We start from the raw sequence: 17500 nt of genomic DNA on the forward strand, positions 1-17500 counted from the left end.
CGTACTGGATGTTCGTATATTTTCCGCGCACCGATCTATCTAACCAGTTTTTCAAGCATTGGAAGTCTATTGACCCTCAAGAAAAACAATAATTATCATTTCAAAAGTTGAAATGTTGATCCAATGAAAATATACTACGAAAAATAAAACAATTAAAATAACTGCACTGTCTCATCGTTTGCTCTCTTAAAACTTTCGGAATACTAACATTCCAGTTCCCATTCTATTAAAAGAATCAAATTGTAAATATGCTTAAAATTAACAACTCCAGTGTTTCATCCAAAACATTCTGAACTGTGTCGCAAAGTAGTTACTAACACATATCTGCAAAAACACATCTCTATTAAATGGAAAGTAACTGACGTACAGATTAAAATGTATTTCGAGTCTCGCGCTTTCCTTCAGCAACTTTTCAGCCCTAAAAGTTAGGGCTTAAAAACTTGCAACAGACCGTAGGAGTAGAGAGAGAGAGAGAGTCAGATCTCTGTCCATATGAGATATGGATGTTTCCAAAATACCCAGCGTTACTTGGAAAAACACGTTCTTTTGAAAAACTAACAAAACAAGTCCAACCGCTTTCTTGCATCTCCAATTTAAAAGGGTCTCAATAGTTCATTTCAAAGACTGCAAAAACTTTCACCTCTCTCTCTCTCTCTCTCTCTCTCTCTCTCTCTCTCTCTCTCTCTCTCTCTCTCTGAGATCTAGGGTAGTTCAATCACATTCTTAAAAAAAAAAATCCAAAACTCAGGTCTGAAGGGCGACGACTTAGTATGTAACACCACAGATCCATTAGCTTATACTGGTCCAAATCTATCAGTCCTTTTAACGTCTCCTTTTAATAATCTTTTCTTTTTTTGCTCTGTTTGGGAAATATTGTGGATTCAGTAGTTTTAAAATTACCATTCCTATATTCTCTCCCACGCCAGCTTCATCTCTCGGCTTCCCCGTGACATATATTAGAGCCTTTACTGATATCCTGTTTCCCAGGAAGGACATTATCTAATCTCTATATGTTTTGCTCTTTCGGTTATTTTGCATGAAAGTTTTATCAAACAACATTGAACACTGATTAACGGATTAAAAAAAACTGACGTCACACTGCGAAGGTCAACCACTCCGAAGAAGGAAAATAACTGAAACAATGAAAATTAAATAAAAGTTTCGCTTAACAATGGAACATTCGCCCATTCCATTTACTGAATACGGCAGGCAGCAGAGATTATAACTCGTGGGTTTAACTGAAACCGATTGCATATTTCCTTTTGACGTCCGAGACTGAAGGGAAGGGAAACAAATAGCGACAGATCTGGCGCCCAAAATGAGCTTCTAACACATGCATTTCTTACCAGAATTGATACACGTTAGTTCATAAAATTGCATGAATGGCATTCATAATGATGGTGAATGCATGCAAAAATTAAGCAAAAATGGCCATTGATCATGGAGAAAATAATATAGAAAATATTTAATATTTACCACGGACACAAGCCGATCCCTCTCCCTCTGCGCATCTGCTATCCTCAGCGGAGGCAGCGCTACGCAAGCTGTGACGGGCCCAATTAGTCTTTCTCTGTGGCGTATCGTCAAATCAGGGGGCCCCGTTGGGAGTGCTGATGGGTTCCGGGGGGCATCACGACTCTCTCCCGCCCCCCGGGGAAGAGCATGGCCATTCACTCCTATCGTGGGATGGTGTAGCCCCATCTTAGGTCTTGGAGGTTGAGATCTTGGAAAGAGAGAAGAGGGCGATGGGCCTCGGGAGAGCGTGTTGGCCGGCGTGGCTGAAGGGATGGGTTTTGAGAGCAGGGTAGAACTGGACGTTGGGTTAGTAGAGGTAACGGTGGTCGTTGCTGTAGTGGATGTGGTGTTGGCTGAAGAACATGGAGGAGTAATCCACGTATCGGAAGTGTCCTTGCTGTCTATATACCCGAGGCATGATTCGCCAGTGATACAGGACACCACAACATTTTCATTCTTACTACATGCTCCTGCATCGGAAGTAGCGGTATCTCCAGGGGTTACTGGTGATTCTTGGTTGGCCGTAGGTGGCAAGCTGCTACTCGAAGCCCTCTTGGATTCGCCGCTTGGAGCAGGACGGTCCAAGGACTCACGAAGTGAAGGAACCGTAAAAGCGTCACTTGGACGTGAGGATTGTTTACATACTTCGCCAGTGTGCTCTGTCTGATTACCTTGACCCGTTTCTCTTGAGGTAGATGAATCTGTGCTCATCATAGACTCAAGGGATCTGCGGAAGAAAGACACAGGGTTGTTTATTACTACTACCCCTACTACTACTGCTATAATATAACAATTCAGAATTTCTAAATACATGTCTTCACTTTCACTTGACACTCACGTGAAGAGTTAATAATCTGGCATGCAAAAATACGAATTCCAAATAAATTACCGAGACTTTAAAGTAACCTTTATTGGGTATTTGGGAAACTAGCTGACACACTCCCTCTCTCTGTCTCTGTCTCTGTCTCTCTCTCTACCTCTCACAATGTCAATCATAAATTTAAACCAATAAAAATAATCCAGGTTTCATAACATCCCTTGCCAATTAAACTACGCCACAATATATGAAGCAACACTGAAAGGAAGCAATAATTTCTTTAGGAAAGGGATAGAATAGACCCAGTGGCTAATGTACTGGAACAAATCTGTCTCGGGGAACAAAAACAACAACAAAAGTCATCGATGAGATCGAAAACCTTGTGCATGTTCTGAAACAAAGTTGTTAATTTAATACGAACCAAGCATTATATCACAATGTATGAATGGAATAATAATCAGAAATGCATATAGTAAAGCTCTGAATTATAAGGGAATAAAGAAACAAGAAAATGGATAAGTAAATACAAACAATGATATTTGAACCACGTGGGAAGGTACACTTGTAAGGAAAAAGCGATACTCTGATAAAGATTTTAATCAATTAAATAAAAATGACTCAGAAAATATGCAGCTTTGCTGACAATAAGCCCCACTTTCAGCCTCTACAAGAAGTAACCTTGGAAGAGACAGGATCAGGACCACAACACAAAATAAGTACCATTTATTTCAACATGGATAATAAATGAAGAACAGAGGGACGTCAAAGCACTGACCGCCAAGATGTTTGGGAGGGGCAGGAAAAGAGGGTCATTACCGCCACTTTATATTGTTCTTTAATATAAAACAGAGAGAGAGAGAAGCTCTGATGAATGGTTGGTTCCATCCAACTAGTAGCGAGGCATACATCGACAGTCCTTCCATTTTTATTTATATATATATATATATATATATATATATATATATATATATATATATATATATATATATATATATATATATATATATATATATATAAACATAAACAACAAACGACCTTTAATATCCAATTCGCTCTACCTCAGAAATAATATACTTTCATATATGTTACCCGAAGGGAAATTTTTTAGTTGATAATACGTTCCTCGTCTCGTGGGCTCGAACCACGGAAGACAAGAACTCAGGAATACAGAGACGCGATTTTAACCACACGGCCAACAATTGGATCAACTAAAAAATCCCCCTTCGGGTAACATATATGAAAATATGGAAGAGCGAATTCGATAGTAAAGGACGTTTGTAGCTTAATGCTTGTATATGAATCACGGTGATATGATAAAAATTCATATATATACATACATACATATATATATATATATATATATATATATATATATATATATATATATAATTTATTTATTATATATATATATATATATATATATATATATATATATATATATATATATATATATATATATATATGGTGCTTGTGTAGATTTCAGTGCAGTTGCAGAAAGAATTCGGTTGCGACTCACACCAGTTGACTGGGCCCCTAGTACCTTATTCAAGGTTTACATCGAATGAATCACGATGGATTTAACTAATGAAGTAAAGTGTTCTTTCCTTGCCCAGAATCGACTCATCGGAGAGTCAAGATTGCCATAATAAGTGGAACCCTAGAGAGAGAGAGAGAGAGAGAGAGAGGAAAATGTCAAGGGCGACAGAGAATAAAATATAAAATATCTTGAAAAGAAAATAAATCTAATTCTTTTTCTTATCCCCAACCTCGATATTCCCATTTTCATTAAAATATCCCTCTTTTCTGTCTTCTTAAGTTTCCTCATTCCATTTCCTCCAGATTTCCACATCCCTTCAAGCGAGCCGCAAGTGCTCCCAGACGCTACGCGCAGAAATCCGGGACACGGGCAGTCGACTAAATCGACAGGAGGGCCATAAGGGAGTCCCGAATTTCAGTTATTGGATAAAGGCAGAGCTTAATGTATTGGTTCCTGTAATGCGGGTATGAAGGAGACAGAAACAGCATGCGGGCTGATAAACGATCCTTCTCTCTCTCTCTCTCTCTCTCTCTCTCTCTCTCTTTCACACACACACAAACACACACTTTACGCAGAAATGAAGATATAATCAAAATAAAATGGTAAATCAAAACATATTACCGGATTATTTCGATAACCATTTAGGTACTAAAAGCAAAAATAAAAAAGCTCAAAAATCTCCTGAGTATTTTGAACTAGAAACCAGAGCGTATAGAAAGACAGGCTACGACAATATATGGGTTACATAATTTTGAAAAACCCCTTTCATTTCCGATCAAAATAAAGGGCATTAATCGCCGATATAAAAATGCTTGGAATTATTATCCATACACAGGTACACACACACACATAAACATATATATATATATATATATATATATATATATATATATATAAAAATCACAGTAGATATTATATATGACTTCTGTGCATATGTATATATATATATATATATGCTTAAAAATCACAGTAGATGCACGTGACTTCTGTGCATCTGTATAAGAGGAAAATGACATGCAGAAGTTCAATACTGAACTTTCTGCCTGTCATTTTCCTGTGGGATTCCCCTTATATATATATATATATATATATATATATATATATATATATATATATATATATATATATATATATATAATATATATAATCACTAAGCTTTAAATATCGTTTAATATCCAATTCACGCTACTTCGGGAATATCACCGAAGGGGAATTTATAAGTGATACTAAAGTGTCTCGAACACTCGACATAGTACCCTCCAACGACTCCAGTCGACGGTCTAGCCATCTTGATGGCTAAGTGGTTTGACCGTGGACTGTGGTCTTTGAAGGGTACTGTTGAGTGCTCGAGACATTTCGGTAACAATCCATTTATCACTTATAATTCCCCTTCCGTGATATTCCCGCAGTAGCTGGAACTGACATTAAACGATACTTGTAGCATAATGATTGTATATAAATCATGGTGATGTGATAAAAATTTACATATATATATATATATATATATATATATATATATATATATATATATATATATATATATATATATATATATATATATATATATATATATATGTATATATATGTAATAATATATATATAAAATATATATATATATATATATATATATATATATTATAATACAGAATAATTAAAAGCTTAAAAAGATTAAAACTATTGTTGTAGTATATGACGTTCGGCTGTATATTTCCAACATGTGACCTCGTGGTGGCATAAGTTCTTGGCAGCGAATTCAAACGTGTGCTTGCATGCATGTTATTCGCGTGTTATTTGGATGTAATTTGTTTCTTGAATAATTAGCGTCATGTCTTCGAAAAAAGTTCTTATAGTGGTAATAAGCATAATGCCATTCCTTTGGAAAAATGGTTGCTCTTGGGTTGAGTCAGACAACAGTTTCATCAACAGTTCACCATAAGGCTCATATTTCAGCCCATGTCAAGGATTACGGTCCAAGGATGATGAACACCATCATCAACAAGAAAAGAGACAAGCTGTACAACAAAATGGAACAGCATCTTTGTCTTTGGATTGAGCCTCCCATCACCATCTTTATTTTGCAACTGAGGGACCGGGGGATCTCTGCCATTTTCAAGCGCTACTCCTTTTTGGGAGGGATAAGTCATGTACAAGGCAGTTCTGAATATAAACACTGCTGCGAAGGAAATCTCGGCCACAGGTATGAATGGAGTCTGGAGCATAGCTGTGCCCTCGATTTGTTCGTGACGGCAAGGGCTTCGCTGAGGTGGATGTAAACAACGCCTTAATGATGTTGAGACATGAGCTGAGAATGGACTTAGAGGAGAAGGATTTCCTCCTTTCATTGTTTAATCAAACAAGCAGCCATTGATTAACGAGGAGTGATGGAGTTTCATGAGCAGCAGCGTCATGAAGAGGTGCTGGTGCCAGAATCAGAACCACGATACTTTACTAAAAACAAGGGGCAGCAAGCCTTTACGCACTTTGAAAAAGCTCTTGTGCTTTTCAAGGCGATCCCCGGCTGGCTGATGAAGAGTTAGAGGAATTTATTTCTGGTGATAGAACTTCATTTCTTGCTATAATGTGGTTCGGATTCCACAATAAGCTGTAGGTCCCGTTGCTAAATAACCAATTGGTTCTTAGCCACGTAAAATAAGTCTAATCCTTCGGGCCAGCCCTAGGAGAGCTGTTAATCAGCTCAGTGGTCTGGTTAAACTAAGGTATACTTAACTTTTTTTCAAGGCGATGGATCCCTATGCTGAAGGCTCTTCCCGGTAAGAAGGGGAAAAGTCAACTCAGTTCTTTGTTATACGATGGTTTTGGATGAAACGAAGAGCCACGAAAAGAAGAGTAATATAGCTCAGGGCACTCTCAACCGATTCTTGCTGCATGCAAATCAAAATGCAGAAAAAATACAGCCTTCCACATCATCTAGACCTAGGTAGTCCCCTTCTCTTCCTTCGCCCTGGCCCATCGAGCACATCGATCGGGAAGGAGGTACATCGATGGCACTCTCCACATGAAGGCTTTTCTTTAAGTCCTTTAGTGTAATATATAAACAGTATACAGCGCTTTTCTTTAAGTCCTTTACATAGCAAGTTTTTTTTTAGCTTTCCTTTAAGTCCTTTAAAGTAATATATAAACTAATAGTATTAGAAACATAGCAAAGTGTTTTTTTAGCTTTTCTTTAAGTCCTTTAAAGTAATATATAAACTTATAGTATTAGAAACATAGCAAAGTGTTTAACTATCGAAAGACTTATTAAGCATGTAATAGAAACGTTATAGGGTTGCTAATAGGGGTTTATAGGCGACTAAGTTGTCTTTTAAGGGCTTACTCGACTTAAGTCGTCTTTTTACTTGTGTCAAGTGTCTCGGAACGAATTCACGACATAGGTATTACTGTGTGCACAAATACACACACACAAATATATATATATATATATATATATATATATATATATATATATATATATATATATATATATATATATATATATACGAGAACTAAGTTTTCCTAATTTTTTATTCTTATATAGATTTAAGGGAGCAAAATATTACAAAGCAACGAATCCTAAGCTGAAAGAAGCCATGCCGCTATCTTAGAAACTTGAGTCATATTTCTTCCGAGAGCTGGGCGGGAGGGTACATCATCAAATAAATAAATCAGTAAGTGAGTAAATAGGGCCCATTTCACGCTTGATTTCCTTTTTACTGCTCAAATCACATTCCTAAATTTCATTTATGTAAACAGTAAGACGCTTGTCTAATCTACGCTGCAAACTTGGGAACTGGTAGGAACAACACATTCTCCTATCACTTGTCCAGTTTAAATTACTAACGACAGTATCTGAAAAAAGACACTGCTCACAAACTTGAACCAATCATTTATTTTGTACCAATAAGGTTGAAAACAATATCAATGTGCAAATACTGCAGTACTGTAGATGACGTGAGTCGACTGCAAGAGTACCGCGCTAACCAACTGTAGCAATTCTGGGAGGAAAAATCCAAATAATTTACCATTGAATGCCAACAGCAGCCATTTCTGATCGAACTTGAATTTTTAATTAAATCCAAAGAGATATAGTTTGCATAAATTATGAAGTTAAAAGGAAACATTTATAATAATAATAATAATAATAATAATAATAATAATAATAATAATAATAATAATAATAATAATAATAATAAATCAAGGGAGAGTCTTAAGTCTTCATCTTGTTCTTGAAAATAAATACTTGCGTCCTAGAGGTTAACGGTGAAATCAGGCTCTCAGTAGTACAGTATTAAATTTTCTTTATAAAAGCGCATTTTATCCAGCGAAACACTATTGACAGATTGCATCCAAACCGGTATTATTTAATACTTACAACATGCAACTTTTGGAAGAGATTCTAGTGCTATAGTTTAGGTATAGTGTATTGTGTTATGTCAACACGTGTATTTTCAGCACATAACGGAAAAGAAGTAATCAATATATATATATATATATATATATATATATATATATATATATATATATATATATATATATATATATATGTGTGTGTGTGTGTGTGTGTGTGTGTGTGTGTGTGTGTGTGTGTGTATACATACATATGTATGGACACACACACACACACACACACACACACACACATATATATATATATATATATATATATATATATATATATATATATATATATATATTTATACATATATATAATATATATTTACACCGTTTAATGTCCACTTCTTGTACCTTGGGAATATCTTACACACAAGGGTAATTACGATTGATTCAGTGATTGCCTGGCTTAGAAAAGACGATAGACTATAATGACTTGGACCACAATTGATTCGAGTGGTTGCCTGGCTGAGAAAAGACGATAGACAATAATGACTTGGACCACTAAGTAAAATCCTGCTGATGACAAAGCAATTACAAATTATAATTCCACTTGGGTGATATTATATATATATATATATATATATATATATATATATATATATATATATATATATATATATATATACACATACATACATTCAATGTTATTTCTTCATCTATACAACGGTTTCTAATCTTTCTCGATCTTTATAATTTCATATTCATCTTAATTTAAAGTCACTTACCTCGAGTTTTAAATCACTTTTTCACCACTTGGTACATAACAGAATAGGAGAAATTATACCGCCACCAAGAAGAAATATAAGAGAGAAAATGACCACATCAAATAGTATGATAAAATATCCGATAAACAGCGATAACACAAAATGTCCCCCTTCATCTGATCTTAATGGAGGCGATACCATCAATCGGACTTATCTATGGTGATGAGAATTACGGAAGGACCACACATTACATATGGTTACCTCTCTCTCTCTCTCTCTCTCTCTCTCTCTCTCTCTCTCTCTCTCTCTCTCTCTCTCTCTCGTGTCAAAATATGTTTCTTCTTCTCTGAGCCTTATCCAATTTTTTTCTGAAAGTATGATGATCTTTGCATCTATTTCATGTTTTAAGTTCTTCAGATAATCTGTTCTAATGATCTCTCTCTCTCTCTCTCTCTCTCTCTCTCTCTCTCTCTCTCTCTCTCTCTCTCTGGTACGAAAATATGTTTGATCTTTATGTCTATTTTCATGATTTAAGTTTTTCAGATGATTAGTTCTACTGATCCCCCTCTCTCTCTCTCTCTCTCTCTCTCTCTCTCTCTCTCTCTCTCTCTCTCTCTCTCTCGTAACAAAATATGTTTCTTCTTCTCCGACTTTACATCTATTTTCATGTTTTAAGTTTTTCAGATAATCAGTTCTGATGCTCTCTCTCTCTCTCTCTCTCTCTCTCTCTCTCTCTCTCTCTCTCTCTCTCTCTCTCTCCTTCCTATTTTTACAACAGGAAAGCAGATGAGGGTGACACACGAGTCTCACCGGCGGAGAATAAATAATTCATGAGGCCCAAGGACGACGGCAAGGGAGGAAAAATGAACGCTTAAATGGTTCAGACCCTGTTTTCTTGGTCCTTGGGGCCACAGATCGCTTCAGAGTCCGTTTCCTAAGCCCTTGGGGCCACAGAACGATTCTCCACACTGAGTTTCCACCATCATGGAATCTTATCTCATTTTTTTCTGTCTCTGGTGAAGGTTTGAAATTATTTTGAGCCCCTCATTACGGCTACTTAGCACCACTTCATTGTATTAATTATAGGTCTTCTCTGAGAATGATTTATGTGGTGGCGAAGCGTTGCCTTTAACCATGCGACTCTAATTGTCAGCTTTTTTTATGAGGAATTTGGAAAATTAGACGTGAATACATATCTATTAGAGCGAAGGCGTGTAACTATTTGTGTAGAGTATTCTCCTTCTTTAAAGAATAAACAGAAAATTTCTGAGGAATTTCCAGTGGTAATTAGTGTGTCTGTTTCCAGTGACAAGGAGAAATGAAATCTTGCTTCAAGCCATTGGTCAAACTACTATAAATGACAACCGCAGTCATTATCATGTATCAAATTTCTAAGAAATGTTAATGCACTTTTCTAACCCACGCCCTCCAGCACCTCCCCCCATCCCCCTTCAGAAGAGGCATCCCCTCCCCTTAATCCTGGATTAGTCGGATCTCGGTGCTCTTTTATAACATCGTACGTCGCATCGACGCCAAGAAAAGGGGGTCCGACTGTGCGGCCATTTCATGCTTATCAATGGACAATGACCGTAGCTAATTATATACGAGTCAAAATCTGGGCAAAGGATCGTATTTAAAGGCACATTACGTCGACAGTTTACAAGACCCTATACCTACTTAAAACGCTGCGATAGATATCGGATCTCTGCGATAAATATGGCTCCCGCAAGATTGACGATATCAGCTGTCACGGGGCGACGATAATCTCACTTGATCTACCCTCGTAGGCCCAGGGAGGTTAACGCAGGCCAAATATACCTCCATAGGCCTACTCGGAAGCAAACGATTATGGGCCTTACATATATGGTCAAGACAGATTTGACAGGCCACGGACTGCTTTTTGTGTGGGTGCGTGAGCGCCCGTGTGCGCGTGTATGTACTATCGCTTCTCCAACATATGTTCTATTCAGCTCTCTCAACTCAACGAAATGGAATTGGGTGGAGCTGCTGTTGTGACTGGACTTTGGCCAAACATGTTAAAATTCCTGTATAAAATTCCTATATATATATATATATATATATATATATATATATATATATATATATATATATATATATATATATATATATATATATATATACTGTACATATATAAATATATTTATATATATGTAGTGTGTGCATGTATTCCTCACCTTATTGCTTGTTAGAATGTATTGGCAAATTGCCTCAGACTGGTAAGTTGCCCTTGGTTGTTTAAATAAGAACAAATAAACGTTAAATTTCTAAAAATGAGAAAGATTAACATTTCAAAAAATGCAAATAACTAGAATGCAATTGTCAAGTATAAAAAGGAAAATTAACATAAACATTAGACGTAGCGATGAAACAAAAGTATAAATACAATGAATTCCTTCACTTCTTCCACGACTTCTTCCATGACCAGTACCTACACGTCAAGATGCGAGAGAGCACAATGATCATTACTTGTTTCCTTGTAATCACCGACACCGGATGGTGAGGACAAGTTAATACAGACACCAAGTTATCTGAATAAGCAATATTTCCTGAGAAATATTACTTTATATATATATATATATATATATATATATATATATATATATATATATATATATATATATATATATTATATATATACGTGTGTGTCTTTCCTAGATAGTGACCCCACGGGTTTTAACCCGGTATGTATCCACCTTGCTGCGTGTTAAGTACAAACCCGCTGGAGGTTACCGAAAAAAAACTTGAACAAAAGACTAAATATCATAAAGATAATGACCCTCAAGAAATATTAGTCATAGATAACGACCCCCGAAAACCCTTGAGGGTCACTATTCAGGAAAGATCCATTTGTGTGTATATATATATATATATATATATATATATATATATATATATATATATATATATATATATATATATATATATATATATATATATATATATATATATATATATATATATATATATATTGAAATATATATATATATATATATATATATATATATATATTGAAAGGTAGAATAAGAGAGGAAAAGAGAGAGAAAAGAGTATCCCACAAAGCATAAAATCAAGACTCCACAAACGAATGCAAATACTGAATCACTTTCTGATAATGACACAGTGGAGTAAATCTCAATCGTGGTGATAAGACTTGCTGATTCACTCCTTTCGTATCCATAGTCACCAGTAAATCGAGACCGATGATTTATGACTAATGCCCAAGTCTTTATATCCAGACAGGCTTACGCCGTACCCGGATGGCCCCCTTGCCCTTACATAGCGTTTAAATCATGCCTCCATAGGCCTTATAGCTTGCCCATCAAGAGTTCCTCAAAATCTGCGATAGATTTTATCCTTCAATGGTACGGCGGTGTTGTTGGTTTGAAGCCATTTATCAAATTAAATCTATCAGTCATTAGAGTTAAGGGAGGGTGTATCTGATTACTTCACAAGGCATCCTGTCAGTAAAGAAAATGCCAGTAGGCATGGATCAGCAGTTGTAATTTGTTATGCCAGGTGTAGTCATCACCGATTTTCATTTTACAGAACATTAAATTTTTCTCTTCAAAGCCTCAGTTCCCTTAACTAAACTGCATTCATAAAAATGATCATTTAGATGCAGATGAGGAAAATTGAATTAAACAAGGATATGCTTGACTTCCGGGACCTTAATTCTAAGGCTAACCAGAGAGTAAACAAAGAACAAAGATACACGCTCCCTATTAACATCATCACTGACAAAAGAATACAAATCGCATAAAGAGCTGTCGAAAGGTCATGTGATGACTGTCAACGATCATGTCATCGAAACAGTCAGCGCCTCGCCTACGCCATCTATTGAGATCGAAATGAAACAACATTGTTGCAAAAAAAAAAAAAAATATCAATTTTAGAAGTTATTTGTTTTTTTTATTATCTATGCACCGCTTGATTTTATGATAAAACTGAATACCCTCACTTTACTACTGAAGTGATCTATAATAAGAGTAAAAAAAAAAGGCCCATAAAAACACCATTACCAAGGAAAGGCTATACATTTCGACTGAAGTACTTTCAGTTAAAATATATAGTTTATTTGTATTAATAGTGTTTTTACGGGCCTTTTGAGCTTAACAACACACTGTTAAATTAAATTAAAAAAGACTGATAATATATATATATATATATATATATATATATATATATATATATATATATATATATATATATATATATATATATATATATATATATATAAATTTCTGACTCACATCAAGATCGAACCCAGGTCTTTCAATTGAAAGGCAAGGGCTCTGCTCACTAAGCCATACAAGTCTAAAAGAAGTTGGAACCTGAGAGCAACTGCACCCAAGGAATTACCTGAGCAAGCTAACTGCTTGCATACCAGCGTGTTTTCCCCAACTTCCCGACTCACCAATGACCTAATAGCAGTTAGCTTGCCCAGGGTGCTGTTGCTCTCAGGTTCCAACTTCTTTTAAACTTGTATGGCCTAGTGGGCAGCGCCCTTGCCTTTCAATTGAAAGACCTGGGTTCGATCCTGATGTGAGTCAGAAAATTATTTCTGTTCCACACGTGATTGTGTGTTGATTAGTTCTATATATATATATATTATATATATATATATATATATATATATATATATATATATATATATATATATATATATATATATATATATATATATATATATATATATATATATATATATATATATATATATAGACAGACACATGTGTGCGCATTCATACATGTGTGTATTCTAATCACGTTTTCTACCATATACATATGTATATGTAATAACCACACGGACCTCTAAATACCTAGATTTCTTCATACTTTTTCGATATGCTCAGATTCAGTTGAAGACACAAATGAAGATATTCTGACGTCCTTGGGAGGATTCGAACTCCCTCCCGATATTTCAGAATGAGGTTAACAATAACCACTTCACAACGAGTTAATGGGAAGAAATCGAGAAGTTGAGAAAGTCGCTGTGGCTATTACAAATATATACATACATTATATCGATATGTTTGGTAAAGTTCTGAAATGTAGGGCCCAGGTACAAAAGCATGATGGGCTACTGTTGGAGTCGTCATGAGGTGTGGATCATCGTGATTTTTAAACCAAATCTGGGATCCATCCAGTGCCCGAGAGCCACAGTTAATGTAATGATAATGATAACTAAAGCTCTGACGAAAGGTGAAAATGTGATGTGAGGTCCGTAGACACTTCAAGCAAATCTCGCAGGTTTTCACTTATATAATTTATAATAAAAATAATCGCTATTTCTTATGGCACAGTCATTCCGCGTTAATTACTTACCCCGTTGGTTTTCGACTATCTTTGTGACTTATTTCCGCTTGTGGAAAGTTTCTGTAACCATTTGTAGTTTTCTGTAAAAGAAAACTATTGTGCCGGCTTTGTCTGTCCGTCCGCACTTTTTCTGTCCGCCCTCAGATCTTAAAAACTATTGAGGGTAGAGGGATGCAAATTGGTATGTTGATCATTCACCCTCCAATCATCACACACACTAAATTGCAGACCTCTGGCCTCAGTAGTTTTTATTTTATTTGGGATAGGCCACCACCACTCAGCATTATACCGAGACCACCGAAAAATAGATCTATTTTCGGTGGCCTTGATTATACGCTGTAACAGTTGTACAGAAAACTCGATTGCGCGAAGAAACTTCGGCGCATTTTTTTACTTGTTTTTCTCCTTTTCCCTCACAAAGAAAAATTATCCGCACACTCAAACCACCGGAGCGTTACTCATTACAAGACGCTTCCAAGAGAATGAGAGACGCGCTCACGATAAGGTGGTAAATGATATTTGATACCTCTTATACGTGTATATTTTAGCAGCAACACGTTCCGCTATTTACTGATATCCAGTATAAATCATCCATTTCCATTACCGTATCCTTTGCCCTAACCTTCTGAATTTTTACATTTATGCACCTCTAATTTCTTCATTACATTTTTTATAGTAGTTAATTTCTACGCTAGTTTTCTCATAATGTATTTTTTCTCCATTTATTTCTACTGATAAATTTCTTTTTCATATTATGATTGTCTGTTTTTCGGTACGATTTTCGTAATTTTAAACGACTGTCCAGAAACAGGATGAAATTTTGATAAAAACTTATTTTATTTTTTATTCCCACTCTTTCAGTGATTATAACAGTTACATACCGACATCAACTGTGACATGGTTTCATTCTATCTCTTTCTGACCACACTCAGTATTTCACGCAACTGTGAAAGATATGGGAAGTTAATATCAGAAAGTTCTAATTGGTAATGTATACTTATATATGTAGTAAAACTGACAATGTGTGTATATATATGTGTGTGTATGTGTGTGTGTGTGTAAAACACTGAAAATTCAAGTCACGGTTATTACTAAAGATAATTGTGCCGAATAAGGCAAACGAGCTCTCGCTTCCTGTCGCGTAATTAGAATTTCAAATATTGAGGCAAATTTGAATAAGGACAACTGTAGGACACGGGGGGCCCAGTTCTTGTGGTGTCCTTGATAAATAATGGTAGAGTTTTTAATAACCGTTTCGAATAAACTAGTGGAGCTTCAAGTTCTTGTTGTTTTGGCGGATAGGCCGTGACGGACACAGCTGTCCGTAAAAATCTATCCTAGGCAAGAAAAGTATTTGGACTTCTGTTCCTGAATTATGAAAAGTATTTCTTCATAATAAATAATGCTGAAAATGCACAGGAAATCAAAGGTTTCGGAAGCCATATATGTGAACACATCCTTTTTCCGGGCATGACAAATTTCAACTATGCTAACTCTAATCCCGCACTTTACATGAAATGTGCAATATTCTAACCAATGTGGGCAGCTTCTCTTGACTTGTACGGAAGCCTTTTCATACGGGTAAGAAACACCGTTTTTATATAAGTCGCATGGTATTCTGAACAGAAATCTGGTATTTTGAATTATGCTTGGGATTTTTGGGCTTACACTATGCATTCTTCGTCTAAATCTTCTAACTTCGAACAAAATTTCTATTTCGTCTAAATCCTCTAACTTCGAACAAAATTTCTAGATTAACAAAAATATAACAAAACAGAATCTCTCAACAGAATGGGGTTTTAATATAACATTCATAGCTAATAATGGAATGTCGCTAGAAAACTCAATTTTTACTCTGCGTTTCTCATATAATGATTTAGGCTGTTGATAATAAATATTTTGATCTTTTTTTAACAACATTTTGTGTACTTTGAGTGGAGCCATTGACAATTCAGCGAGTGATTGCTATTATAGAATAAGCTCATCAAAACTGATACTGTTATTATAAATTCATATAGTAACAATATTGAACAAATAAATGCTCATACCACATACAATTTTGAGTAATAAGCGGAACCCGACAAATTACGAATGATTACCTGCACGGCAAAATTCGTATATCCCGTGATAATTTGCAATCATGCATCGTGATATGTTAATCTTCGACGCTTTAGCAAAACGCCAAGTTCGTTTTCACCACCACCTATTTTCAAACTATTGAAAGAAGTATCAATAAAAGCTGTAAAATGCATGGTTATCATCCGTTTCATACTCTCTTTCACGCGGATAATGAAAGCTATAAAATGCAGGTTTCAAGCCTGGGTTTAGGGTGGTCAGTATACGATTGGCATTATCACTCGAATAAAACGAAATGTTTATTCATCACACAATTTTCAGTCATTAAAGAGGAGGGAGACCTTATGGGAAGGGTTACATGTGACAACCTTTCTAAAAAATTGTTTGATACTCATCACGAAGATATTTAAAATGATAAATTGTAGAAAAAAATGTTGCTTTACAAAAGCAAAACAAATTGGGGCATTATTTTTATTACTATTATTCAAATTTTTCACCCTTTCATATGGAACAAGTCTGGCATTTGCATGTATCCACATAATATAGACGCAGATAGAAAATTACAGTACACTAACTAACAATTTAGAAACGCCATTGTTTCTTATAACAAACATGATTCCCTTTACAATTGTCCCACCTTTTGTATGTTCTACTTGTTAAAGCAACTCAGGTCGTGCATGCGTTACTTTTTGAATCATCTGAAATTTCTAAAGGCTACGTATTTCTTTTCTTCACATTTCTGTGAGCTACTTATTCAACCTACTCCACATTTCTTTGTAATTCTTAAACACACTACTTTTTGCATCATGTAATATTTCTGGATGGTAGTTTTTAATTTGTTCGCATTTCCAAAATGATTATTAAACTTCAAAATTCTCTTTTTTGCTTATTAAGCGGGCCCCTCCCCCCACCTTTCCTAGATGCTACTCATTGATTCTTATTCCCACTGATATCTTCTATTAGTCATGAGTGTCGGCGTTCCAAAGAATTAGCATATGAGATGCATCCTAAATTGCTTCGAGATGCCCATATGTTTCAGGCTGTCCAGTACCAAAGGTCTCTTGTTTCCTTTACTATAAAATTGTGGGACGGCCTTTCTGGCGATGCTCTTGATAACAATAC

The 17500-nt window shown here is 35.5% G+C and overlaps 1 protein-coding gene and 1 long non-coding RNA gene across 9 annotated transcripts in view; one reads left to right on the top strand and one right to left on the bottom strand.

Annotated features, from left to right (window-relative positions):
- Positions 1 to 17500, top strand: part of LOC136845709 (uncharacterized) — a 257178-nt gene that overhangs the window by 74139 nt on the left and 165539 nt on the right. The gene's annotated exons all lie outside the window — the stretch shown is intronic.
- Positions 1 to 17500, bottom strand: part of LOC136845708 (uncharacterized) — a 191271-nt gene that overhangs the window by 33921 nt on the left and 139850 nt on the right. For all 8 annotated transcript variants that reach the window (XM_067115875.1, XM_067115878.1, XM_067115880.1 and 5 more), the window contains one exon: positions 1477 to 2242. In XM_067115875.1, the coding sequence (XP_066971976.1) occupies positions 1477 to 2242 (766 nt within the window). The remainder of the gene's footprint in view (positions 1 to 1476; positions 2243 to 17500) is intronic.

Source organism: Macrobrachium rosenbergii, chromosome 14 (genome assembly GCF_040412425.1).
Source record: "Macrobrachium rosenbergii isolate ZJJX-2024 chromosome 14, ASM4041242v1, whole genome shotgun sequence".
Taxonomy (NCBI): Eukaryota; Metazoa; Arthropoda; class Malacostraca; order Decapoda; family Palaemonidae; genus Macrobrachium; species Macrobrachium rosenbergii.